Source organism: Musca domestica, unplaced genomic scaffold, assembly GCF_030504385.1.
Source record: "Musca domestica strain aabys unplaced genomic scaffold, Musca_domestica.polishedcontigs.V.1.1 25, whole genome shotgun sequence".
Taxonomy (NCBI): domain Eukaryota; kingdom Metazoa; phylum Arthropoda; class Insecta; order Diptera; family Muscidae; genus Musca; species Musca domestica.
In genome coordinates this window covers 11,344,119-11,371,615 of record NW_026712277.1, presented here as the reverse complement: position 1 = coordinate 11,371,615, position 27,497 = coordinate 11,344,119, and the positions used below count along the sequence as shown (strand labels likewise).

Sequence of the window (27,497 nt, the reverse complement as noted above, 5' to 3'; positions counted from 1 at the left end):
AAAGTGATATTCTGGAAAGTACGGTCGTTTACACAATGTAATATTCTGGAAAGTATAGTCGTTTACAAAAAATGATGTTTTCAATAGTACGGTCGTTTACACAAAGTTTACACAACAAATGGTATCTCGTTAGTAACAAAGAATATTTCTGAAATTTTGAAATTTTTTATGATTTTAATTTTTTATTTTCTTGGCTTAATATGTCAACTGCATTTGTTTATGTATGTGTTTCCTTTTCAAAAACAAAAGAAATGTTCAGAAAATATTCAAATTCGAGTGTTTTCAAAATGTTGGTTTCAACGTATGCAGTAAATATCCTACAATTTTTGTTATTTTTAAAGTTTTAGAATTGAGTGACTTCAATATTCCAACTCAAACCCCTGAAACGATATAGACGACATCTGCTGTTCGATTTTTTTCGAAGATAAACGGTGAGAGCATTTCGTCGTCTATACATAGACAAATGAAAATATAGACAACGAAATGCTCTCACCGTTTATCTTCGAAAAAAATCGAATCAGCAGATGTCGTTCATATCGTTTCAGGGGTTTGAGTGGGAATATTGAAGTCACTCAATTCTAAAACGTTAAAAATAACAAAAACTGTAGGATATTTGCCAGTTGAAAATTATTTCATAATAAAAGAAATGTGAAAAGTACGTGATGACATCGAAAAATATGGGAATATTCCAGTGAAATTCTTGAAAAACGATAAAATGTGTTTTCGAAGTCGAGTGGCTTGAACGCGTAAATCAGCATGTTGACTATGCAAAACATGATGAGAGCCACCCGGAAAAAAGACAACACTAACTTTTCGTTGTCTATATTTTCATTTGTCTATGGTCTATATTTTCATTTGTCTATGGCATGAGTTTCACAGTTTCTCTCATCATATAAATGTTATTAATCTCCTATGCATTACACTATATTATTAAAAAGAAGAAGATTCCATCAAGTGCATTTCTATCAACACCACTGACAACGAAAAAGAAGAAGAAGGAAACAATGTTGGGTTGCACGTGTAGTTTTTAAAAAAATAAATAAACGAAACGAAATAAGCGGCAAATTATGGCGGAATTAAATGAAAAAACCAAGAATTCGAATACATTTCGGGTAGGTTAATGCAACAGCGTTGGGGATAACAGTTTAAAATATTGTATTATTCCAGTTCAAAAGTTTTGCTGAACGTGTGAATGAAATCGACTTAAGGCGCTTGGCCCTGTACCACATTGGACACGAAAATGAAGATCTTGTTGAAGAAAATGAAACATACTTCCATCAAACTCTCCGCAAATGGATGGTTTTAAATCTGACAACAGAGTTCTCACAGTTCTCACGAAAAGTTGTAAAGGTCGTAACGTTGCCACAGCTGCTACACCAAAAGGATTTTGTCATCGATACGCTATTGGACAAGCTATCATGCGCCACAAATTTATCCCTGCAACCTTTACTGGAACTCCTCTACGTATTAGCACGAGATTTGCGAGAGGAATTCTATCAATATTTCCAGAGAGTTCTGGACAGACTAATATGTTTGCTCAATACCCAAGATGCAGAACAACTAGAGTGGACATTAGTGTGTCTAGCCTATCTTTTCAAAACCTTGAAGCCCTATTTAAAACGAAATATAGGCATTGTGTTCCATAGTATATTACCACTATTGGATGAAAGACGTTACGAAGAACATGTTACAAATTTCGCAGTGGAGTGTTTCTCCTTCATCGCGCGTGATGTAAAGGAGTATGGAAAATTTTTGGATTTTGTTTTGTCCACGGTATCACGTGAGCAAATCGATAGTATACAAGGATGTGGTCGTTTGCTCTTCGAGATAATGCGAGGTGTAAAGGGTCAGTTTCATTCCACAGCTGGAGATTTTCTACAGTTTATATTCGAAGCTTTGGCAGAAAGGAAAGATATCAAGCATCAACAGCTTAATTTGCTTCACGATATTGTCGAACACACTGTGCTACAGCTGATTAAGTTTATCACATCATCCCAAATGTCATTATTTTGGACAAAATTGTGTGCAGTAGCGGACAGCCAACCCGTAGTTAAAAAACTGAAGTTTTTAATGAAAATTGCTTTGCAAGTAATTGAGTTCAAGGATGGACGTCTCTTATCCGAAATGGATGTCATTGTGGCAACTATCTTGGGAATTATAGATAGAGGAATGCTAGATGAAAAATCTTCCGAAGACACTTTATTGTTAACCAGCAATGTTATTTGCTCCATATTATTATCGGGTTCTTCCTTGGTTACCCAATTGGATACCAGTCGTTTAATGAAAAAAGCTTTAACCATAAAGAACCGATCAATTTATGATGAATTTGTACTTTCAATGGCTCTGCATGTTCAGTTCGATATTTTCATTCTACCATCTCTGGTACAATATTTGGAAACCAATTTTGATTTACAGGCCATCGAACTAATGGCAAGGGTCATAACAAAGAAACACCCCCTCAATTTTAACAGCTGTTCTTTGGATCAATGGCAGTCGATGGAAATAAAAGTGAATTCAGTGCAAACCATTATCCGCATTGAAGATAGTTTAGAAAAATGTAACTCGAAGAGCAAAGAATTTGAGCAAAATCTGTTATTGCTGATTATGGCACCCCATATAAAAGGATTAAAGGCTGAAAAAATACAAAAATCTCTAGAATATCTAATGAAATCTACAGTTAATGAAATGCAAGCTTCAAAAACTGAGGATCTTAAGAGACCGCTTAATACATTAACTCTTCTCATTGAGATAATGTGGCAATTGGATTTATTTCCACCGAAAGATATTTTGAAACCATTGACAGAAATTTTATTGAACAATCTGCAGTACAAAAATGTTTTGGGGTCCTTGAATCAATTAATATCCAAAAACAGTAAATTGTTTAAGCACGAAACCAGGTTAATCCCCAGTCTGTCATATATTTTACAACACCACGATCACGACTATCGTCTATTGGCCGCACAGTCACTGAGTGTCCTGTTCAAGGGCCAAGAAACCCAAACCCCTTACCACATTTTTTACCAGACTGAATTAATTGAACCCAATATTCACAATTATAGGGAGCAGATCTTGTTGATACAAAAATTGGAAACGCAAACGGAGCTGTTTAAATCGTTTAAAGAAGCCACATACAAAAACGATTGTATTCGCTTTTTGTTGGGCATGCTGTATCATAATTTTAAATTTGTTTGGGAACCAACCCTGAAACTTTTGGAAGATTATGCCAAGGAAGTTGAGCCGGCAACTTTTTGGTCAATTTACCAAGATAAGATGCAGAAAACATTGGACAGTGTTGATTATTCTAAAGAACACTTTAACCAAGAAGATGAAGTCATCGAGGAAATTTGGAACTCCAAGACAATGAATGCAATATTGCCCTTGAAAAAGGAAAGACAATTGACCCAACAGCAAATACTGAATTACCGCATATTATTGTGGCAACATCTACCCCAATTTGGCAAGTTGTTTGAAATGAAAAACCGAGATTTAGTTGCAATCTTTTTGAAATTTATCGAAGAGGAATACCAACAGCACTTGGAGAAAAAAGAAAACTGCTGGGATCTAAATGCAATGACTAACAAAAAAATAGACCTAGATCTGGATGAAGTTGATAAAGAGGATGAGACGAAAGCCAAGTTTAAGAGAGTGGCCAAAATTGGAGGTCAAGACAATGCGCGGGCCAAGTTTATATTGCAGACTTTGCAGTGCAAACTATCTGTTTTGGCTGTTCAACAGAATCCGCGCGCCTTATTCAAAGAAACAGAACTCTGGCACTTGTACATGCAGCTACTAAAAGGCTCTAATAACCAATTACAAAAGTGTGCATTGGATTGTGTCATGTCATACAAATCCAAATCGCTAATGCCATATAAGGAGCTGTTTTACAATATTTTGGATGAAAAGAAATTCAAAGATGAGTTGCTCAACTTTAAGGTGGACACTGTGTCAGAAGAGCATCGGGAACAATTCATGCACATCTTTCTACGTTTGCTGTACGGAAAGATGATTACGAAAGGCTCTCAAAAGGGACTAAGTCCGCAACAAAGAAAGTCGATAATTCTCCGATTTTTGGGGCAGTGCAAACTTACGGAAATAGAATGGTTTATGCAAATGGCCTTCGGATTATACACCCAGTTTACAGACGAGGCCAACCCTATTGAACAAATACCTAAAATTGTGAGGACTAACTTTAATATTTCCGCCGTGTGGTCCCCGAAAAAACTCCAAAGCGTTGTTAACTTACTTGAATTAATACGCAAAGAGTTTGGTGGCATTATGCAGGAGACGTTTCATGTGTACATGTTGAAGCTGCTAGTTTTCATAGGGGCCACTTGCAATGAAGTCCTAAGTTTGAACGCATCATTATTGCATCCGAAAATGCCAATAGTTTTCCGTAATCTGAAGCAAAATGCTTTGGAAAGCCTAGTCAACTTCTTCGAGCATATTGAGGAATTTGAATGGAAGCCCACTATTGTTGCATGCCTTACAAACGTTTTTGTCTATCCGTCATTGGAAAAGTTACCTTTGGAATGCATACATGCACCCACATCGTTGTTAAAACTATTGCTTCTTTGGGGTGAAAAACCGAAACACTTCCATTTCCTCAGTCAGGCTATGGATGGTTCTGAAAAAACCATCTTCCATTACATCATCGCGTTGCTTTTGAACGATAAATCAAAAGCGTTGGTAAGGAAACCTATAATGGGTCTAATTGAACGACTATTGGTGGCTTCTGAAAGTGAATTGGAGTTTTCAGATGATGGATTAGCATTGGTGAAGCCATTCATTCCGGAACTACTACAAAGGCTAAAGATGAACTTCTCCAGCAAGGGATCGAAACAGTCGTTGGATAAACGTGACTTGAATATATTGTCAATGTTAACCAAACACGTTGAGGAACCCGAAATCTGTGACAGTTTACTGGAACTCTTGTTGCCTATACTGATAGCCAAAACTCAAACCCAATCCAATGTGGAAGTTGTATCGCAAGTTATAACAACATTGTCAAACCTTATTAAACGTCTTGAACGCCCGGAAATGTATGTTAGGAAGATAGCTCCCCTATTTGAACACGTGTCGGAAGTGTCTGCTCGCAAGCAGCTGTGTGATTTGATAGCTGACATAGCAAAAATAAAACATAAACAGGCTCCAAATTCGCCCATTACGAAAAATCTGAAGTTCACTGCTCGGATTATGATACTCCTGAATGCCTGGGATAAACGTTGGGTGGAACAACCTGACTATGAGAAAAGATTGGATGCCCTGAAGGAACTCAAAGAGCAAATTGAATCTCCAGAGGGCTTAGACATGGACCTGGGAGTTTTGGTAATATTTAATTGCATATACTTCCTCCGACACGACAAGGACATGGGATTGCGTGACAACGCAAGTGAACATTTGAGGCTTTTGCTACCGCACCTTACGAAGAAATATTCCACCGATAAACAGCAAATGAGGTACTTAGTGGGAGATATTTTTCTTAATCTGATACGGCGCATTATTAAAGACGCCAATGAAAATGTCCGTAACGAAGGTATTCGTTTATTGGGCGAAATGGTAAGAGAATGTCCTGATTCTCACGAAATACTTAAGGACTTAAGTGGCCTTGGTGACAAACTAGATCCCGAGGTGGATTTCTTCGAGAACATGATACACTTGCAGTCACACCGCCATGGTAGAGCCCTGCTAAAATTTAATGCTATGTCAGCGACTCTTTCTACCCCACCTTGTGTGCGAACTCTTACACAAATCATTCTTCCTTTAGCTTCACGTTACCTCCTGCAGGAGAAGCACGCTAGCAAGCATACACTCGTCGATGCAGCAATTGAAACAGTTGGAGTAGTATGCCAATTATTGCCGTGGCAGCATTACTACACAATTCTGCGTTATTATTTGATGAAAATGCGTTCCTCGCACGACTATCAGAAGCAATGCGTACGCATTGTTGTCAGGATATTGGATGCGTTTCATTTCGACCTTACATTGTCTCAGAATGATGCAGAGACCATTGAAAAGCTTAAAGCAACTATCAAGACCGATGATCATAATGAGTTAGAACAAACAGGCGTTAAGGATGATCAAGCTAATGAAGACAAAAAGGGTGATGACGACGATGAAGGCGATGAAACTTCCAGGGGGACTGAAGAGGACAATTTAGAAGAAGCGCTGGAAAACAACATTCAACTCGTTGAAGACGAAGTCTCCAATAAGGAAGAGGGTGCAGCTAAGGGTGAATCGTGCATGAAACGTCCACTACTTTTGTCATGCTCTGCTTCCAAAAAAGTTCTGACCACAATTACATCCATATTAATTCCAACACTTAATCGTTCCATAACGGAACAATCCTCTTATGATACCAAACACAAAGTGAATCGGAAAAGGCTTAGTATTGAACGAGAAGAAGAGGAAATTCTAAGAGTTCCAATTGCTCTAGCTTTGGTGAAACTCATGCAGAAGCTACCAAAAGAGTTGATGGACTCCAGTTTACCAGGTTAGTCAGGTTATCATATACATTTCATAACAAGACAAACCGTGAATTTCGTTCCAGGTGTTTTTATGAAGGTCTGTACCTTCTTAAGGTCTCCACTGAAATCCGTAAGAATGCTGACTCGCGATATTTTAAAGAAAATCATGCTGTGCCTTGGATCTGAGTATCTTTCCATGCTTGTAAGCCATTTGCAGAATCTTCTAACAAGAGGCTTCCAAGTGCATGTTTTGTCAGTTACAATACACGGTGTCCTTGATGCCCTGCGTGATGTCGTTCAACCAGGTGACATAGAGTGCTGTCTCCACAATTTATTGGAAGTGGCCCTAAACGATATTTTTGGCGATGTCAGTGCAGAGAAAGAAGTAGACAGATTAACATCTCACACACCTGAGGCCAAACCAAGCGCTAAAAGTTATCTCGTACTACACATAATCGCTCGAAACATCCAAGAAAACTGTCTGCTGGACTTATTACTTCCTTTTAAAGATCACTTGGCACGATCGAAATCGCGAAAGCTGACGTTAAAAATTCAGGAATGTTTTGCGAAGATTGTAAATGGTTTGGTGGAAAATGCGCACATATCACGTGAAAGCCTACTGATCTTTATATATGGTACAATATCCGAAAGCATTACTGACCTTTTGCCGGGCATCCAGCGGAGAGTGTTATCGGAACAGGAAAAGGAAAAAATGCGACGAGCAAGACCAGATTGCTTCATAATACAACCACCGCCACAGCGATCAGGAGCGCTAAACAAAAAAATCAAGACAAATGCCCAGGCGAACGCTCACATTCTTATTGAGTTTGGTCTGGAGATGTTACATATAGTTTTAAAACGTAAAAAACTCCAAAATATAGATTATGAACCCTTCATCAATCCCATTCTCCCACTTCTTCGAGATTCTCTGAAGAGCACTCACATTCGAGTCACAACGTTCGCTCTCAAGTGCTTTGCCACACTCTGGGTAGAGGAATATGAGTTAAAAGCCATGAAGGACGATGAATATTTAAAATCTGTTGTTGCAAGAATGTTTGAAATACTTAAAAATTTCTCAACTTTCGGTGCCACGAAACAGGAAGACAACTTCCAATTGATGAAATCGGCTTTCAAAGCCATCGTGGCATTACTTAGGAAATGCACCTATTATGACCTTACTGAAGAGCAGGTTGATGAATTGATTTTATACGTAGAACAAGATCTACATGATGGCGAAAATCAGTCTATGACTTTCAATCTGCTGAAGGCCCTGTTGAATCGCAAAGTGCAGTGTAAAGCAATTCATGATATCATGAAGAAGATTGGTGAGATGTGTGTTGTCTCGCCGTCTGAATATGTTCGTGATGAGTCTCGGAACTTATTGACCACATATGTTATGGAATATCCGCTTAATAAGAAGGTGGATCACATCGTTAAGTTCTTTACGGTGCAGTTGTGTTTTTCTTTGTCCGCTGGTCGGCTATCTGCCATAGAATTTATCTGCACCGTCATCAAGAAATTCCCACTGACTATATTAACGAAGAAAGCCGAATTCTTATATATTTCGCTCGGCACTAGACTTGTAAATGACGAGGATCCCGAATGTCGCAAAGCAGTTGCCAATTGCATTGAAATTTTGATTGGCAGATTGGAGAAATCAAGTCGCCAACATTTATTCGACTTGACATTGCTGTTCTTCAAGGCCAATAATAAACCTTCAGTTCGTGAAATGGGGGCGGCATTGTGCTCGAGATTTTTATGTTCGGAAAAACAATCGTTTGCTCCTCGCCTCAAAGTGCTGTTACCAACATTAGTTGCAAGGTTAAATCAGGAAAGTTCAACCAATGTTGGTCGGTTTGTAAGGGCTCCACACACAGACTCCTTACCAGATAATGATGTCAGCGGTATTCCCAAAAAGAAGAAATACAAGGTAAGTTGTAAACGTTATTTGAAAAAAGAGGATTTCTCTAACTTGATTATATCTATGTTACAGTCAAAACAATCACCAGAGTTTATTGAAAATAAATACCTAGAAAAAGAAGTCAATGAAGTATTGCAAGATAAGGGATTCCAAGAGGAAGAGGAGGAACTGGAGCGAAAGCAACGGTCGCTAGATCATGAAATGATTCAAGTGCAGTACTGTCTACTGAAAGTATTCGAATATTGTTCCTCAGAATTGTTAAAGATAAGTGAGTTGACCAGCGTGGTGGATGAACTGGCATACGAGTCGCAGCGTTTATTAGCTCACGATCACAATTGGGTCCGATGTAATGCCGCCAAAATCATTGGTCATATTCTTAGCGGATACGATTTTGACTATATCGGTCGCAAGCTATCACAAGCTGATTTTGAAGATAGCAGAAGTAGTTTAAATAAGTTGGATTTTATTTACTTAAATCCCGAATATGATATCAAGTCATTGGTTTTGGATTTGTGCGCGCAAATGATACCCGGCGAAACATCTCAGTTAATGATAGACGAAATCGTTAAAATATTCCTTTATATTGCGACGATGCTTAAAGATGTTCCATTCAGTGTTAAACGACAAAGTGAGAATATAGAGGACGATCAGGAGAATATGGAGGATAAAGAGCCAGCAACCAACATTAATCTTAATTGGCTTTTAAAGCAAATTCGGTTTTTGATAAATAAAGAAGTAGTTAAAGCGTCCCACAGCACAAGTATGGTAAGTTCTTCAAACGGGACCATTTCGATTAATCTGGGATCTAGTAATATACAATTCTTTTTTTTTTTAGCGAATGTCTTTGTTCACGCTTTTGGAAGGACTTATTACACTATTGAACGTTGATCAGTTGCAAAAACTGGGACCTGGCATCCTCGGAGCTTTAGTAAGAGAAATGTCTGAAGAAGATCAAAATGTTGATGCAGATTTGAGACAAGTAGCTTTGCGTGTTGGCAGCCGCCTAAGAAAACGTGTAGGATCCGATGTATATGATAAGTTGCGTGCAAATGCTCAGATGAAGCTAATGATTCGCCGAGCTGATCGCAAAAAAGTCTTAGCTCAAGAAAAAATCCACGATCCTGTTCGAGCAGCCAAGCGGAAAGTAGCAATCCAAGCGCGTAAGAAGTCCGCCAAGAAATTAAAGGCCAGTGTCATGAGGGGAAAAACGGTAGATCTTAAGCAGAAACTAAAGAAGCGGAAACGTAAAGCAGATGACATTTTGTTTTAACATTTAATAGAATAATGTAGTTATAATTAGTTATGTATCCAGAATTTAGGTTATATAAGAGTACATTTCATGAATTGTTATTATCCAAACCGTTTCACAAATAATATGTTATGGTTCATGAGTTTTATTTTTTTTTAATTAACTCCTTAATACGTGTGGTACAAAAGACTAATGAACAGCCATTCCTTACGGTTGTTTGTATACGGCACAAAGATACTTACAGGTTTGTAACATTTCCAAAAAAGGATCCTAAGGACCCTTAAGAGAACAGAACAAAATTGACAATTATCTTCCGACTCAGTTGATATATAAATAATTTGAATATACGTCAAATTAATCCTCATAAATCGGAGTTCTGGAACAGAGCATATGTCATGTCGACATATCGTACCAGCATTTGCATTGATGCGACTACCTAATACACCTGCCTTGGTACAGGTATCGATAATATCAATAGAAAAATCGATCAATCGATATCCCTCTTTAAAGTAAAGTATAAATCCACTCGAATTAAAATGTCAACTAAGTGAAAGATAAGGTCTCAAAACGTCATACAAACAAATAAATGAACTATTAATTTCATTGTGTATACGTTAACTAAAATCCACTGGATTTGAGACTAGTATTAATTCCACGTGTGGAATTGACTGTTGAAATCCTCTCGATTCGGCAAGTCTAAATGTACTTTAACTTAAATAAACAGTTGAAGTCCACTCGATTTAGCTAGTCTAACGGTACTTTAACTCGACTAAACAGTTGAAATCCACTCGCCGAGCTAGTTCCGAGCTCTTTAGTGAAGATGTCCAATTTTCTCATGTCTCATTCGTAAACAACAGAGTACCCCGAGTCTTTGCTTTCTGTTTATTCTCTATCGGGTATTCCTTTGTGGCCTTCATATTCGTTTCGTTTGGACGTTTTTCATTTTTGTTTCCAACGCTCGCAACGAACAACCAAACCAACGCGATTGAAGCAGAGACAACAATCAACCTGAACACCAATAAGACAAAAGGAGGGATAAAACCAATAAAACAACCAGGAAATTGGGGAAATTAAATTGGACACATTGTTGGACAGGATTATTTAAAAAACAAGTAAGTAAAGTAATTCTAATTGCTTTGCTATGCATACACCTTGGACAACCAAGGATTATTTCTTTCATTTCTTCAGGTCCCTGTTGTCATGACTTCAAGTGAAAGTAGTGAAAGTGGCCTTTTTTAAAGTTTTTCGTTCGTTTCTGAGTGGCCCAACAAGACCACAAACCAAGTTGGCTATCAGAGTAAGGGTCGAGGTTGATGTTTTATTTATAGTTATAATTATTCATTTTGTATTCATAGGCGGTCCACCACAACAAATATACTATGCAATGTCTCAAGAAAGATGCATCAGCATCTGAAATTAGAAAAGAAAACGTCAACAGCTCGGTGCAGGCTGCCAGTGGAAGTTTTCCAGAGAAGCTTAAGATGGAGGCATGCAAATTAACAAGCGAGAATGATGCTAATGACAAAACAGAGAAACCTTCATGCTCGACTCAAACTGTTGCCAGTGATATTTTGAGAGTGCCATCTCCTCCTCCAGAAATGCGAGCGAAATATCGCGACCTTTTGATGGCCTGTTATGAACAGGCAGTCTTTTTCAAAGACGATCTAACTGAGAAAGGACAACGTCTGCATGCTGCCAATATGGCGTGGCAGGATTTTATTATTATGGCGGATAACCTAGTGAGGCAAGTGCAGTCCTTTGCCAGCACCTATGACTTTGATGAAAATACTCCCGGCAATGGTTACCGCAGTTTTATTTCGGTCGTCGATTCCTGCATCGAATACGGCCTGGGCATTTGTAAAAACTTGTCTGTTGCCAGGTCAACCATGTTCTTCCGCAAAAAGACATATGTTAAGGAAGTCGAAGCATGTTCACAGTTGCTGTCGTCCTTGTGTACCTGTCTCAAATACCTACTTATTTTGCACGAGTGGTCAAAAGATAGCGCCGATCTCTTTGCATATGGCCATCATTCGGCAGAGGAGCTGTTCGAAATGGGTGACACTATAAATCAGTATTGCTTTTATGGAAGATGTATGGGCTTCCAATATGGCGATTCGATACGGGGCGTCCTGCGGTTTATATCAATAAGTATGGCAGGTTTTTCGGAAACATTTTATGCTCAAGATGTAGATGGCCCTCTTCTGAAGACGACACGCAGCGTGTGGACAAGTGGCAAATATTTGTTGAATCCTGAATTGAGATCGAGAAGAATAGTGAATCTCTCTCAAAACGCTAAAATAGATTTTTGCAAGTCTTTTTGGTTTTTAGCGGAGTCGGAGTTAATGCATAAAATACCCAGTATTGTTGGTAGTTCAATTAAGGTCAATCAAGTTATAGAAATTCCAGCAGAAACCTTGCAGCTGCCAAAGACAAAACGTACGGAAAGAACTAATGACGATATAGATAACGATATTCTGGACATTCCTGTGCCGTCCAGCCATTTAGGTCCGGGACTTGTTATACAATCGCGTTTACTCAGCGCCCGACGTCGTGAGGGAATGATGGGGTTGGGTACAACGCGTGGTTGGCGAAAGTTACCAGCTCGTAGTCCATCCATTATTTTCCATTGTCACGGTGGTGGATTCGTAGCACAATCCTCTAAATCTCATGAATTGTATTTGCGAGATTGGGCAGTTGCACTTGATTGCCCCATTTTTTCAATTGACTATAGTTTGGCACCTGAAGCACCGTTTCCACGGGCCATTGAGGAAGTGTTTTATGCCTATTGTTGGATGTTGAAAAATTCTAGTTATCTTGGCACTACCGCTGAACGCGTTGTTTTAGCTGGGGATTCAGCCGGTGCCAACTTATGCATAGCTCTTGCATTGAAGTGCATCCAACAGGGTGTCCGTAAGCCTGATGGTATATTTTTGGCGTACTGTCCAACGCTTATTAATTTCGTACCCAGCCCTGCTCGGCTGTTATGCCTTATGGACCCGTTATTACCGTTTGGATTTATGATGAGATGCCTTAGGGCCTACGCAGCCCCAAGTCCAGAAATCTTAACAGAAAACTCGAAAAGTGAAGAATTTATAAAAGAAATACGTAAGGCATCGAATGATGAACCGCACTATAAGCTGAGTCTTGATAAACCAAACAGTAAAACTATATCTGAAGGTACTTCTTCGCAAAAGACATCTGATAACCATAAATGGGAAGAGATCAAGGTAAATCCAAATTTGCAATAAACGATGATCTTGGAGGTGTCACGATTTCTTTTAAATTTTAGAAGGACAAAATAGATGTCACAACTCAATGTGGTATTGAAGTAGCGCAGGAGGAGAGTGAAGATAGTTCGGAAAATACATTCGCCAGTGCCTCATATCTAAGTCAAACTGTCGAGCGAACTGATTTGCCGTCTACTGGAGATAATGATAATAGTTCCTGTGTATCATTTGAAGACGATTCAGTACCCATAGAACACCATCCAGTAACAACGAATAAAAATTCTGAATCTCAGCAATACATAGATCATTTCCTTGATACATATATCGTTGATACGACAACCGAAGAGGCTAAGGAGGATGATGGATCAAAAAAATTGCATGGAATGCCGGCCAAAACCCTGTCTGAAGAAAATCTATTGATTGACATTAGTAAAGATATGCTGACTTTGGATATTCAGGCGAAGTTAAACAATGCCGTCAACAGCATCTCAAGCACAATTGACCGTTACACACAGTCGTATGAAATAAAACGCGACGGTATCTCACAAAAACCCTTGGAGGACTTGAGGAATATGGATGCATTAATTGCTCGCTCTCCTAGTGCCGAGTTTGCCTTTCAGATTCCCAAAGATCCATTTTTGTCTCCTTACTACGCACCCGATGAATGGCTGGAACAGATGCCAGCAACTAAAATTCTCGTAAATTGGATGACCTCCCTTTGTTATTTTTATTTTTAACTCTTTCTTTTCAGACCTTAGAAATGGATCCCTGCCTCGATGACTGTGTAATGTTCGCCAAAAAGTTAAAGAAATTGAATAGACCCGTCACATTGGATATCTTAAAAGGTTTACCCCATGGGTTTTTAAATTTCACTATGGTAAAATACAGATCTTTCACAATTGAGCTAGGGAGGCATAATAATATCTTGCATTTGTTTTTAGCTCTCTAATGAAGCCATGGAAGGTTCAAAAATATGTATTGGACTTTTAAAGCAATTAATAAATGAGGAAGAAAATGAAAATGAAGATAGTACTACAAACGATCAAACTACTTCAACGGTCAACGCGCCCTTAGAAAGCGCAGAGCAACGCGCCCCTAGTTCCGATAATAGTTTAAAAAACTAGCAAATATCTACCGTTTTAGCTCCGAAACATGAAACAACGAAAATCATTATTGTATTTATTTAACTTAGAAAATAGAAGTATGTTCACTCCTGTGTTTAAAACACAAAATTACATAATGCACTTTCGACACACCCTTTAAATAATTTTGAATTAAATACCCATTTTATATTTCATATTTTCCTTGTTCGTTGTCATCGATATTTAACATACTGTCAGACAGCATAATAATATTAAAAATCAGTAATGCAATTCAACCTTTTATTGCTAAACATATGTATATCAGTATTGTTTTTTTCGGTATATTTTTATCATTTTTGTTTTGTAATTTTTTTAAATAAACTCGATTATATGTAAACTAAACATTTTCAGTCTTATTAAAATAGAACAAGTTTAGCTTCGAAAAAACCCCCCGATTTTATTTAAAACGCAACCGCTTCTCTATCCCTGCAATTACACAAATTTGCTGTGATTTTCTGTAGACAAAATGACATTTATTGAAGTAAAAACCAATTACTGATTTGGGATATTTGTATTTTAATTTAGAGAAATTCAAAATTTCTTTGTATTATTAATTTCATATAAAATATGTAAGTCTTACAATTTTCATCATATAAGTTTATATAAAAAAATGGATTAAATAGTAGTTAAGTTATACTTGATTTTCCTGTTTTTACGCCGCCTTAAAAAATACAGTTTAAATTCAGTTGAAACGGTGTCAAATCTTTAGTAATGGCCAGAATGGCTCCATCATTCACCAGTTTGAATGTTAATTTGGACAGATTCTTTGCGTCGTCGATACCAGAATGCTGTTTTCCCTCAAATTCGAGGCCAACGTGCGTTAGAGCGTCTAAGAAATTAATCGGCTTATATTTGTACCATTCTCTGTATATGGCCCTTAAATCGATCCACTGGTTAAAATATGGGGGTTTCTTAAGTCGTTTTCTTGAGCATTCTTTGTTAAGGCAAATGCCGAAATCCCAATCTGTCCATGTGACAAATGCACAATTTCCGGCTTTGTTATCCTTCGACATTTTCGGCAACGTTAAATGTCGAACTCTTAATTCTTTTCGCAGCCATTCCTGAAACATCATTAATGCCGTTTGCAAGGGAATGCCATTGTCAACATTTTTTTGGGTAATGCCGGTCAGCTCCGTACAGTAAGCACTTAGTTTGGGTGATTCTATTGGCATAATGTATTTGTGAAACTCTGCTTCAATTTTTCCAGTCTTTAAATTAACCAAAATCGCGGGGAATTCTGAAAAAGAAAAACCCCAAATAATTAAAGACCCCAGTTTTCTATTTTGAAATGTATTTACCAATAATCTCCGATTCCCTCCATCGTGGTGGAGCTTGGTTTTCCCAACATGTAGCTTCAAAGTCGACAGCTATAACATATTCATATGTTTGTTGTGAAAGTTTTGATTTGCTGTTTTTTCCTGATGAGTTGTTTTGTGTCTGACTGCCTTCTACATATATGGTATCCAAAAGACACAATTGCCTGAAATTAAACAGAAAACATATTTTTTACATTCATTGTTAATTTATAAAAAAGAAATGATTCCATTTCTACGGAAATATCTATAGATAGTCTCAGAACTTATTTCAATAGGAAATAACCTTTTATGTTTGCTTTCCAAAGCACACCACCAATGGTTTTTGGCGTAAAATATAGCCATTGCTTGCAATCAAAGCCTCCAGAACTACTTTCTGCAAGTCCAACGCAGTAAGAATATCGGAACTAAATGAGACAAAAGCTTGCCCCTTCATACGGCCATGTTGCATAACTTTTATGTCCAGTCTTACACTATCATTTTGAACGATTTGCTGGTATAAACTTTTTAAATCCTCAGTTACCACGTCTTTTTGCAGATTTTTTATGTACAGCTTATTGCTTGGTTCGCCTTGTTTATAATTTTTGAATACCGGCAGTTTGTGCATTTCTTCTACTGCGATTCGATTGGTGGTTAAATCATATGGTATTACTTTGGTGTCTGTCTGAATGGGTGCAACGTTTGAACTGGACGTTTGAACGGAAACTTCACTCTCTTCAACGTCCGTTGCTAATGGTGTTTTTAGTATTGCTGTTGATATATTCAATTGTATATTGGAGCTCTGCAACTTTTGGCTTGGGGCATCGAATAAATCTTGTTTCGAGGTCAATGTTTGAGATTTTTGAGGAAGATTTTGAGACAATTTTTTTACATTTCGAAGCATTGCCCTTGCCCGTTTCTTATATTGCTCATCGGAAGGAGGTAGTTTTCTCTTAGGAATTGTAATACTTTGATTGAAACAAGCTGCTTCATCTGCCGACTCCATTTCGGATTCAGAATCGATACATTGTTCTTTGCCATTATCAATCGTAATTGGATCAGTTTGCGTGTGTACATCTTTTGGCTCGCCTTTGGGTACGAATTTATGTTTTCCCTGACGGAATGGAGGCTCAAGGTTCATTCGATTCATCAAATGCAGTACTTGAGTGTAGAATTTTTTGTTATTTAATAGTGAAATACAAATATTGTCCAATATGGCCCTATTGATGGGTGGATATTGGTATTTCAAATACGGTGGCGGAGGCTGGTCAAATTGCAAATTTTCATCTGTGGCATACAACTTCTTTACGTACTTGCTAATTTGCACAGGCTCCATTGATGTTGCTCTATTGGTTGCGAACATAGGCGTCTGCACCGCTTTGTTGCAGCTTGGCCTCTTAGGCATAGGGTTGTTATTATTGACTTTTGATTTATCCTTACAAAACCATGAAACATTCACCAATTTTCCATTAAATTCTAAGTTTTGTAGCTTTTCCAAAGCACCACACGCTTCCTTCTCCGACTCATACAGTATTAGAGTACGTTTCCGACCAAATGGTTTTATTTCTGCCGCTGGAATTTTCAGCGAATTTAAAAGTTGCATCACATCATCAACTTGTTTTGGAATATTTTTAAAAATTAGCGTATTTGAAGTCGATTCCATGATTTTGTTTTTTTTTTGTTTTTTTTTTCACCTACAAATGTCTTCCCGCGATGGCAATTGTCAAACCAAAGATAGTATTGTTTATGAAATTCATTTAGAGTTGCCATATGTTACGATGCCTTTATATAGACACATTGGCAACTGGCGGTCTGCGTCGTTCAAATGAATAGGGCTGAAAGTATTTTTTTTTAAACAAATATTATGCTTATAAATAAACCATAAGTCGAGGTAGAACCAAACTACTATTTCAAAGCCCCTAGTCAATAAAAAAAATGAGTCGTATCCATGGGGAAGATGAATTATTTTGCTTTGGGATGAAAATAATTTATAATCGTACGTAATAGGAACTCTATATTATGAGTAATCCGCTGCTTATTTTTACTTTAAGTTTTTTCTAAAATTAAAATATTGTGAAATAATGTCATAAAAACAAAACAGCTTGTAGCATTTTTTTAGTAAATTTGAAGGTAAAAAAATCTAACTTCAGGGTTGTGTTTTTCAGTGTTTAATTAATCTGTCCTACCTTGCAGTTATTGTACCATGGTTGTATAGATTCAAAGAAAGTATAAATGTATAACACAAGATAGATTTATTGTATCTATAAATGTATTTCACTAGCTTATCTAATATAGAGCTGGTTCTTGTGACTTAATTCGTGACGAAAGCAAGCGTCAAAAAGTCAATAAACCGGCATTACCTACCACCATTGTGTTTGAAATGCACGCGGATTTAGCTATACATGAAGCAGGTGATGATTTTATTATGAAAATTATAACAATGAAACAAAAATAGACACAGATAAACCAAAGGCTTATTTCAAAATAAAAGAGTCCATATAAAACACTTCTCGCTGTTTAGTATAGAATCGATATCAACAAAGGTTAAGGTTTTAGATGATGTTCGGTTGGTGTTGCTGCTGCTAGCTTTTAAAATATAATAGAAATCAATATTCATTGACATTGTACCTATTGTTCGTTAAGTACATATGTAGTAGATACTTATCTGTTTAGAATTTTCTGTACGTATTTTATATAGGCACATTGGCTAGCTAAGCATGTGCATGCATGCAGTATCTTGTGACCCTTATCGAGAGCTTTACTTATCTGTTTAGAAAATGAAATTAAATGTGATTATATGAAGTATATGAAATGCACAAAAAACACAAGGAAGTACTGTTGAGGCTATTTCCCCTTGCGCATAATCCTTTTTTTGTTAAAATACAAGAAAAAAACTGGAAAAAGGAATTTCGAATGCAGTGTTTTTACGTTTTTCTTAAACAATCTACCGTGCTATACATAATATTTATTATTCTAAAAACTCAAACGAAAAAGTCACTTTTGGCCAATTCAACACTTTTTGATCTTAAAAAATAGCTTTAAATTTAAAAATTTAAAATCTAAAATTTAAATTAAATATTAAAATTTAGATACGATTTGCATTTAGAAAATTCAAGTGTCATAAACACCAAACAAGTATTTCAAATGTCCAATCTATCACACGATTAATTCCAATCATTTCAGGCGTTTACCAGCTTGCTTTAGTTAGCACTCAGTTCATTGATTTATGCCACTTTAAACTTGTCGGCACATTTTCTATGCAGAGATGTGTTCGTTTCTCTATTGCATTCAAATTAAATGTTATTGGCCGATTGGAATGTACCCAACAAAATTTTAAGTGCCAAAGTGACAGTTGAGTCAAAAGTATATGTGATTCCAGGAGGCTACATTTTCTTGCAAGACAGAAGCCGTGATTTAAAATTTTACAAGTGAATGATAGGGCTGGGAATCTCACTTTTGTACTAAGGCGATGAAGAGAAAAATATTTACCTGACTTTAGTCATGGGTTCATTACAAATTGATTTTCCATCAAATCATTTTTGCAATATCAATATTGAAAAACCTCACAATTTTTGAATTTTCTATACATCTAAGTTTTGTCCTAATAACTGCTCTGCTCCAGGACTTTGGAAGAATTCTAAAATCCTTTTTTTTCAGAAATCTCCACATAGGCTGCCTCAAAGTAAACAGTCATGGAATCACTACTTACTATAGAACAACTTCAACTTAATTTTGCTAAGCAAGTACTTCCACAGTAAATTCATTTCAACTTCAATTAATTATATTGACACATCAGACCAAAAAAAAAAAAAAACAAGATTCAGAATACTGAGAGAAAGCTTTCGGAAAAAAATACTTGTAATATAATATATACTACGCTGCAATCCCAGACTCGACTGTTGTTTTGGCACGACATAAATGCATTTTTCTTTATTGATATGTTCACTAATGGCTCGGCATTTGCCTGGACGTTATGCGGTTAGTTGGTTGCGGCATGTTCTGGTTTCTTTTCCATAATTTTGTTGGTCGTCTCGTGTCGAGTTGCATTGAATAATATGCCTTCAGCTCCATGTTCACGACTTTGTGTGACGAGTGGTGGAAATAGCGGACAGAGAAACCACAAATAACGACTTGTCAGTGGTTTCTGCCGCCCACTCCTTTATTCGACCAACAAGTATGGAGAGTCCATTGACTCGATGACTGTGTTTAAGTAATTTTGTTTTGTTCAATTGTTGCGGACGTTGGCCAGCCTCATAACAGTAACGCAAGAAAAGAGTAAAATGTATTTTGTTATTGGGGGCGCGTCTGAATAAAAAGTCCTAGAGGAGGGATAATTTGTAGTCACAACCAAAAAGTTCACAATTTTCAGTTGAATGATTTGAGAGTCACACGGGAAGGCGCTTGTAGAGATGTATACATTTCTAGTGCATTTTTTAAAAGAGTATTGGGCCTTAACTGCATATTAGCTTTATTCTTGTTCTATAAACATGTATATCTTCATTTGGCATTTAGCACCAAGAGTACCTATGTTTCAATTCATTTTATATTTATTTTTTTTCTTAATTAAATTTGACAAAAGTACACTTATTGTTCAAAAGTGGTGGGGAAAAACGTTCAAATATGTTTATTTTTCACAGAAGATTTTCAATAAATATTTTTTCTTTTTTTTTATCTTTCAAATTCCAATTATATTGTTTGTCTTATATGATTGGCGATAAATTGTGTTGTGCAATTCAATTAGAACATGATATTTAAAGTCCAAAAGAAACAGTCGTACAACAACAAGCTCAAAGTGATGAAGGTGAATCGGGTATTGCACGCATGTATATAAGAGACATAAAGTCTCACAATATTATGTTTAAAAGAGCTTTCAATTAATGACAATAGTAAATATTTTGCTGAAATCCTATTTATGCATCTCAGTACATATGCATCCCTATTATGTCATTTATTTGTTTTAGAAATTCTTAAAATTCTACAGCTGTGGGAAAGATATTTTTAATTGTGTCATGCGTTTCTACTGACTTTATAGTTTCCTTATACTTATATCTAGTTTCGGACTTCATTGAAGTAAAAAGGAAAAACATAAACATCTAATCTAGTCTTGGGCAACGCTAATTTGTTTACATTTTACAATTTTAATGAATTTTTACTTCCAAATTATCATAGAATTTCACAATAAATGAATACATTTGCGTCACCACCTTCGTTTGGAAGAACCTCATCCGGATGGTGAGAATGCTTGAGAAAATTCTGTTTACAGAATGGCCAAAACAAGTTTATAAACAACGAACAATTTGGGGTGGTTGGTGGTGTACGTGATTTTTATCATTGCATTTTTCTAAAAGCATGCACGACATCCAGAATACAGTTGAGCCGTGTTAATGGCGACACATATAACAGTTTTTTTACATATATATATATATATATATATATATATATATATATATATATATATATATATATATATATATATATATATATATATATATATATATATATATATATATATATATATATATATATATATATATATATATATATATATATGTATGTAGACGCATTGTAAGGCAATTAAGTTTTAAAGAAAAGATGTTTGTCACCAAAAAAATGTAAGCATATTTTAACCTTTCTAGTCGGGACATTACAGCTTATTTATGAACAATTACTATATGGATAACCTATTTTGGTGGAAGGTATGTTTGTCTGTGTTGGTTAGTGAAATCAAATTTTTATTTATTTATTTTTATTTCTATCAAAATTGGTTTGATAAGCACCGAAAATCTACATTTTGCTCATCAATAACAAACAAAATTAAAAATTCCATTCCTTTTGCGCTTTTGATGACTTTGTTGCTATAGTTATGGACAAGGGAAGATTGAGGTGATCAATACTAATACCCATTACGCACACACACACATATGCCAAGACATACGTTTTGTAAAATTGAATAAAACAATATAAAAAAACGAAAAATCTGTTTTCTTTAAGAGCCGGTCCCAACCGGGCCACAATACATACATTTTCAATTATTCCAATTTGCCTCTTTGCAATTCAATTTCTTGGCTTTTGTTTGCCATACTTCATAGATCGCTAATTTAGACTGTAGACCCATAGATTGTTTGGTAGTTCGGAATCGAGGAGATGGTCGGTGCTGTGCATAGCAGCGTTTTGTTTTTGTAATTCAGCCGCCTAAAAGTGGTTTTCGCCAGTTTTATCCGCAAAGGGAAAGGCCCAAACAACAACAAAACAGTCACCACAACACCACAGCGATGCAAACGTTAGAGAGCGTCGATGCATGGAAAATATTGATACGAGTCTAGAATACAAAAACAAAGCAAAGCGAAGCGAAGTGCAGTGCAGTACAATGCCGCTCAGAAAGTAATGAGTCAATTGCAACAACTATATGCCGTGGAAGACGTCAGCGACAAAGGCAGGGTATTTTGAATATAAAAGAGTTCTTGGTAACCATAGCAAATTATTGTATTTTCAGAAGACTTATTATTGTTTAACTTCAGCAATGTTCTTTCTTTGCGTTTTGGTATTCATGTCGTTGTTTCCCCAAAACTTTATGGCTCCATCCAACATTGTATTTACTTATTCGAGACGCAATTTTATTTATTTATTTATTTATTTTTTTTTTTTAAACGAAAACAATCTTATTATTGTTGTTTTGCATCCAAAACACTTTATTTACGTATGATTCTCGTTTGGAACATACTTGTTTGTACATTAGTGTGCTTGATCAACAAAGACTAAGATATTGCTGATAAATCCCAGATATGAGCTACGGCTACACCCCATGAAATAAGTATTTGAATATGAATGTTTTTACTTGTATGAAATGACTGTTTAATGGCTATTTGTTGTCTGGAAAACCGCACTCAGCGGTGCGCCTATCTTGTCAGCAGTTCACTCCACTTAATTCTTTGTTATTTTTGTATTTAAAAACTATTTTTAGAAACACATAAAACCAACTATCGCAGATCTTGTCAGTTTACAGAATCCTGTTTTTTTCGCAGTAGCAGTCTGATGTTTGATGTCTTTGCATAGGAACCGGTGACTAATAGTTGGTGTTGAACTGTCAAAGTTGTTTTTCTCGTTTTAATTGCTGAAGCTGTTGCAACACTTATCACATCACTTATATTTTACATATATTGTTATTGCATGCTCGAAGTGTGCACTCCAGCAGCCACTTCTTCGTATTATTGACGACTATGGTGCCTACATTTAATATTAATTGAAGTTTTCCTTATCAATTATTTAAGTTTGTTCAATTGCAGTCGTCATTTGTCACTGTTTGTTTGTTTTTTTCGAGTTTCCAGTAGTTTTGTTTATTTTTTTAATTAAATTTCTGCCGTAGTTTTCGAACCGACAAAATGTTGAAAATGACTTAGGTCAGTATTCAACCATAGTAAAAACAACTTTCAGAGGTAGGTAAACCAAGCCAAACGTTTTATGAAAGCATAGATACGTTTTTCTTTTTTAATTTAGGAATTCCGACGAGTTCTTTTTTCTAATTTTTAAGCGTCTTGCACGGCTGAATATCGTATTGAGGTGAGAGCAATATGTTTAATTATGTTGTGACAAAAATATCGAACAATTTACGCAATACCGCAATTGTTAATGAAACTTAATAAAATTAAGAAGAAACAGTTTGCAAATGAGTTTTAAATTCAGTTTTTTCTTTGTTGTCTTACTTTTCATTTATATTAGGCAATTATTATTACCATTAGAATCATTTCTTGGAAAATGGAGACCCATCGCTTCTCAAAAACCAGCAATTAAGTGTCTAATGTAAATTTGGACGTAGTTATGGACTGGTAAGTTAAACATATTTGTTTGAAGTGCGACAACACTTGATGTTACTTTATACTCTTATTCACAAAAAAAAATAATATAATGTGAATGTATATATTGAGTATTGTACTAATAGGAGTAAAATAAAAATTTTAATTTTAATTTTTTAGACGATATTAGTATTTTGGAACTAATCTTAAAATATATTCAGTTTAGTTGTATGTCAAGAGTTGTTACTTGTTAAAGGGAACCACCTAATAACTCTACAAACCTAATCTAAATAGGTATAAACAATAATAAGTAATCTAGCAACAGAACGTACACATTTCAAATTTAACAATTATTGATTAACACTTCTTTAAAATAAATGAATGTATGATTCAATGAATGAAAGGCAATAAGTAAAAATGTTATTATCCATTATTTCTAAATCACATGCTCCGCTCAAGAAAAAAAGGTGTTAATAGTCGATACCGCAGCACGACCAGTTGTGTGATCTAGGTTCAGCTTGGACCGGCGTGACTTTCGAAATTAATAGAACAGAATATTTCGATCCTCTCTCTCTCCCTTTCTGCCCGGCAAACGTCTGACAAATAGAAAACAATCAGCTTCGATAAAAATAGCAGCTGCTTTTCGTTGCGCTGGTGTTCTGTTCCAAAACAATGTTTATTTTTTTAATAAACCTTTGCAAGTGTTTTATTTTGTTGCAATTTAGAACAAAATCAACAACGCAAACTGTTTTCCATTTCATTTGACGTGCTAATTATAAGACAATCGTAAATCAAGAGATATTCGTAAAACATACAAAAACAACAAATTGTTTTTGCATTTTATTTATTCTTCGTCGATTAGATTTTTAGACGACATCAACAAAAAGGGGACTACAACTTTCGAGTTCAAATACTAATACTTTTCTCGTGGATCGATAATCGTGAGTTCTGGGTTAACTTCCGAAACGGTCTGCATGCATGCATGCACTCCGTCCCCCACCCATCCCGGTCTGTCAAGCCAGCCAAACCATGGCAGAATGAGAATAATGACGATAACGATAGTAACAAGAAAACACGAAATGCATCAAAACAGATACCCATCAATGTGTGTCATAAACACACAGCCACAGCGCTTACATGAATGTCTCTCTGCCATGCGGTGGTTAGCAGTGGCAGAGTACAATGACATCCATTACTGCCAAGTCTTCGTGTAATGGCTGCCCTAGCGAATACACAATAAAGAAGAACTGTCCGGCGCTTTTTTGCACTGTTTTTTAAGTATTGCGTATTGTAACGGTTCTTTTAGGTACTGCGTATTCATCATATTAATTATTTTATTGATCATACGTAATGCCATAATGTCCGAGCTGAATTTCGAGTTCATGTGTAATTCTAGAAACACCCCGTAACCGGGATAATGGCCTACATCTTTTAACAGCAACGCTTGAATTGTTGCAAAAACATTCTGAAAATAGTACGGCCTAAAAACATTTTGCATTATACATGCAATTTTCTATTGCTGAACAGATTTTAGTAAATGAAAGATCGTTTAAAAATGCCTGTAGGCTTTAAAGTCAAATTTTGCTGAAAAATTTGCCAACATTCGACGAAAGAATGTAAATAGGTTTTAAAAAAATGTTTAGTTTAACGAAATCCCTCCGCAGTTTTTACAAGGTTCCTGAAAAGTATTTTTTCTTGACTATATAGTCGAAAATTTAGCACAAAATGCAGGTACACAAACCTTTAAAAATCTGATCAACAAATAAGCTTATTTTAAACGATAGAAGTCGTATATGTCGCCTTCATCGAGTCTTGAGGCATGTTGCCATGATTTCCTTAAGAGAATGATTAGCGAGCTGTTGATCTTTTAAAGGCCATTTGAAACAGACCGAAAGCCGGCTGGTCGTGCATTCTTCCTTGCGTGTAACATAAGCTTTCACTATTTACAAACAACAGATAAGGTGGATGTTTTCTTATCATATGTCGGTGCCGAGTCCATTTTATTTTGCTTAAAACACAACAACTACTCACCTCGCTAGTCTGGATAATGACATTTTTTGTTGTTGCTTGTTTGTTCGAGTTCTTTTACAGATTTTAACTTACAACTCGCGAGTTTTAAATCATTAATTCTAAGAATAAATTAATTATACAAATTTGCTTAGGCAGTGTTTGTTGTATTAATAATCAATTTTTTTATTAATTTTACTTTTTTTAATTTTAGGGGAGTGTTTACATTTTCGACGGTATTTTTAAATATTTTTTTTCGTATTTGTTTATGAAATATTAGTTGTTGTTGCTGTTTTCTCAAATTATACATAGATTTCAGTAGTCTTTGTTCCCTTATTTTCTTGTTTTATTTTACGTTGGTTCCTTTGTATTCCTTCCTTTCTCGACAAAAAAAAAATAATACCCTTAAAAACGAGACGGAAAATAACCGAACGACACGACATGCATAATACAAAAATAAAATTACTTCTGACTTTTTTTGTGTTTAGGGATACGTTAGTCGGCTTTTGACTAATCGACTTTTGGGTGTCGAAATAGAGCTGGCACACTATCGATATGCACAACATTCGATATTTTTGACAACAATCTCCATCGTTTACTTGGCGTAAAACATCGATAGAAATTTTAGTTGTGGAAAAATGGATCTTTCTGCCACCAACCAATGTTTTTATTTTTAATTGCGTTGAGAATTACGACGATGATTACGAATCCATTAAACCCAGTGAGTTAATCATTGTCTGTGCAGGTCCACGTTTTATAACCCCCATGGCACCTCCCTATATTCGGTATTTTGATGATTTTAGCTACATTATAAACAGTTTTTTTTTCAAGTTTCGCATTTGAATATTGTAATATTTTAAGATTTTAACAGAATAGAACAGTGTGGCTTGTTTGTTCGGGATACCGTAGTATTTTGTTGTTGCAAAATGGTCTGGCTTTATCCCTTTATTGTTGTTTTTATAAAAACAACGTTTGTTTATTAGTGGAGAACGATGGTAATGTTTACCAGGGGGTAAGGCAGGGAATACCTAGGTTTCGGAAAGAGCCACCAATCCTCATCAGTTCCCTTGTTTTTGTCTGGGATATTCTCCCCAGAAGTTATTTTAAAAATAACTTCTATGACAAAAAACATTTTTTTACCCAAGTGAATAAAAACAACAATAAAGGGATAAAGCCAGACCTTTTTGCAACAACAAAATACTACGGTATCCCGAACAAACAAGCCACACTGTTCTATTAATAGACAAGGCACGGTCGACGAAGGGGTTTTTGTTGTAACAGACAAAACCAACTTACATGGTTATGCTACTTCGTTCAGGCTGAACGAAAGCATAACAAGTGGAGAAAGATGTAAATGTTTATAAGTGCGGTTGTAAGATTTAGAAGACTTTCCAAGAGAATTTTAGTTTTATTTAATTCTTTGGTTCCTCTTCTATTGAGCTTACGATCTCGTCACTTGGGTAAAAAAATGTTTTTTGTCATAGAAGTTATTTTTAAAATAACTTCTGGGGAGAATATCCCAGACAAAAACAAGGGAACTGATGAGGATTGGTGGCTCTTTCCGAAACCTAGGTATTCCCTGCCTTACCCCCTGGTAAACATTACCATCGTTCTCCACTAATAAACAAACGTTGTTTTTATAAAAACAACAATAAAGGGATAAAGCCAGACCATTTTGCAACAACAAAATTTTAACAGAATTTTAAACGGATTTTATTTTTTTGAAAACTGCCAAATTTGTACCAAATGGTGAAGGTACTTACCCTTCGTCTGTCCGTCTGGGGTAATCACGCTAGAATCAAAACGAATTAAGATAGGAAAGATACGAAGCCTTTTGTCTGCAGGCATGATCTATTCGATGTATCCACGGTATCGTATAGTGGAATTGGTTTATGACCAAATTGCCTATGCAGGTCCATGTCTTCGGCTATATATAACGGACATATTCGGTATTTTCGGTATTTTTAAAATTTTAAATTTTCAATGGATTTTATTTTCTTGAAAACGAAAACGTTTTCTTGAACGTTACAAATTTTTCATTTCAACAACTGATTTGATATGCGGTATTTTATTTTAAATTTTAATTAAAGACAGGAGGAATGATTTCTTTAATGGTCGGTTCTATTGAATATGTATCCATAGCATGTCATCCGATACGAACAGCCGATTTACATGTCATTATTATTATTAAATATAATTATAACACTTTGACAGACATTATGATCTCAATTGTTTCAATTGTAGTTTTAGTGCGATTTAAACGACTATTTAAACTATTTAATGGGCCTTGAACATAATGGATTCCAACTACTGTTTTGAAACCAAGTGCCATGTGATGCACTTCTGATCTATACGATGTTGAAGTTGGTTGTTGTTATTCATTCATTGCCACCTGCTGTGTCGAG

General features: G+C 35.9%; 3 protein-coding genes across 8 annotated transcripts; 2 read left to right on the top strand and 1 right to left on the bottom strand.

The window, feature by feature from the left end:
* Nucleotides 1-972: 972 nt before the first annotated feature.
* LOC131802919 (small subunit processome component 20 homolog) lies at nt 973-9,776 on the top strand. The gene is made up of 5 exons (XM_059123696.1): nt 973-1,112; nt 1,168-6,490; nt 6,548-8,394; nt 8,458-9,150; nt 9,221-9,776. The coding sequence occupies exons 1-5, from the start codon at nt 1,068-1,070 to the stop codon at nt 9,653-9,655; spliced, it is 8,343 nt and encodes a 2,780-aa protein (XP_058979679.1). The 5' UTR covers nt 973-1,067; the 3' UTR covers nt 9,656-9,776.
* A 582-nt stretch (nt 9,777-10,358) lies between these two features.
* On the top strand, nt 10,359-14,345 carry LOC101899540 (hormone-sensitive lipase). 2 transcript variants are annotated; one of them, XM_005185213.4, is made up of 6 exons: nt 10,359-10,746; nt 10,823-10,931; nt 10,990-12,861; nt 12,924-13,559; nt 13,613-13,738; nt 13,803-14,345. In XM_005185213.4, the coding sequence occupies exons 3-6, from the start codon at nt 11,014-11,016 to the stop codon at nt 13,983-13,985; spliced, it is 2,793 nt and encodes a 930-aa protein (XP_005185270.2). In that variant the 5' UTR covers nt 10,359-10,746; nt 10,823-10,931; nt 10,990-11,013; the 3' UTR covers nt 13,986-14,345. The 2 variants fall into 2 exon arrangements, with proteins under 2 accessions (XP_005185270.2, XP_011293241.2); XM_011294939.3 differs by having other exon boundaries at nt 10,800-10,931.
* Nucleotides 14,346-14,499: 154 nt separating this feature from the next.
* LOC101889309 (3'-5' exonuclease Snipper) lies at nt 14,500-25,559 on the bottom strand. 5 transcript variants are annotated; one of them, XM_020037355.2, is made up of 4 exons: nt 25,448-25,525; nt 25,117-25,214; nt 15,302-15,483; nt 14,500-15,240 (listed from the first exon to the last, which is right to left on the bottom strand). In XM_020037355.2, exons 2-4 carry the CDS (start codon nt 25,137-25,139, stop codon nt 14,666-14,668), a joined length of 780 nt encoding a protein of 259 aa, XP_019892914.1. In that variant the 5' UTR covers nt 25,140-25,214; nt 25,448-25,525; the 3' UTR covers nt 14,500-14,665. The 5 variants fall into 5 exon arrangements, with proteins under 5 accessions (XP_019892914.1, XP_011293244.1, XP_058979680.1 ...); XM_011294942.3 differs by having other exon boundaries at nt 25,117-25,559; XM_059123697.1 differs by lacking the exons at nt 25,117-25,214; nt 25,448-25,525 and adding an exon at nt 21,317-21,335.
* Between the last annotated feature and the right edge of the window lie 1,938 nt (nt 25,560-27,497).

Coding starts and splice junctions, on each gene's coding strand:
- LOC131802919 (XM_059123696.1), top strand. CDS start 1,068: ATGGCGGAATTAAATGAAAAAACCAAGAATTCGAATACATTTCGG. Junction 6,491..6,547: donor GATGGACTCCAGTTTACCAG/GTTAGTCAGGTT, acceptor ATTTCGTTCCAG/GTGTTTTTATGAAGGTCTGT. Junction 9,151..9,220: donor CGTCCCACAGCACAAGTATG/GTAAGTTCTTCA, acceptor TTTTTTTTTTAG/CGAATGTCTTTGTTCACGCT.
- LOC101899540 (XM_005185213.4), top strand. CDS start 11,014: ATGCAATGTCTCAAGAAAGATGCATCAGCATCTGAAATTAGAAAAGAA. Junction 13,560..13,612: donor TGCCAGCAACTAAAATTCTC/GTAAATTGGATG, acceptor CTTTCTTTTCAG/ACCTTAGAAATGGATCCCTG. Junction 13,739..13,802: donor GGTTTTTAAATTTCACTATG/GTAAAATACAGA, acceptor ATTTGTTTTTAG/CTCTCTAATGAAGCCATGGA.
- LOC101889309 (XM_011294940.3), bottom strand. CDS start 16,958: ATGGAATCGACTTCAAATACGCTAATTTTTAAAAATATTCCAAAACAA. Junction 15,484..16,608: donor GAGCCTGTGCAAATTAGCAA/GTACGTAAAGAA, acceptor GTTTAATTTCAG/GCAATTGTGTCTTTTGGATA. Junction 15,241..15,301: donor GAGGGAATCGGAGATTATTG/GTAAATACATTT, acceptor TTTCTTTTTCAG/AATTCCCCGCGATTTTGGTT.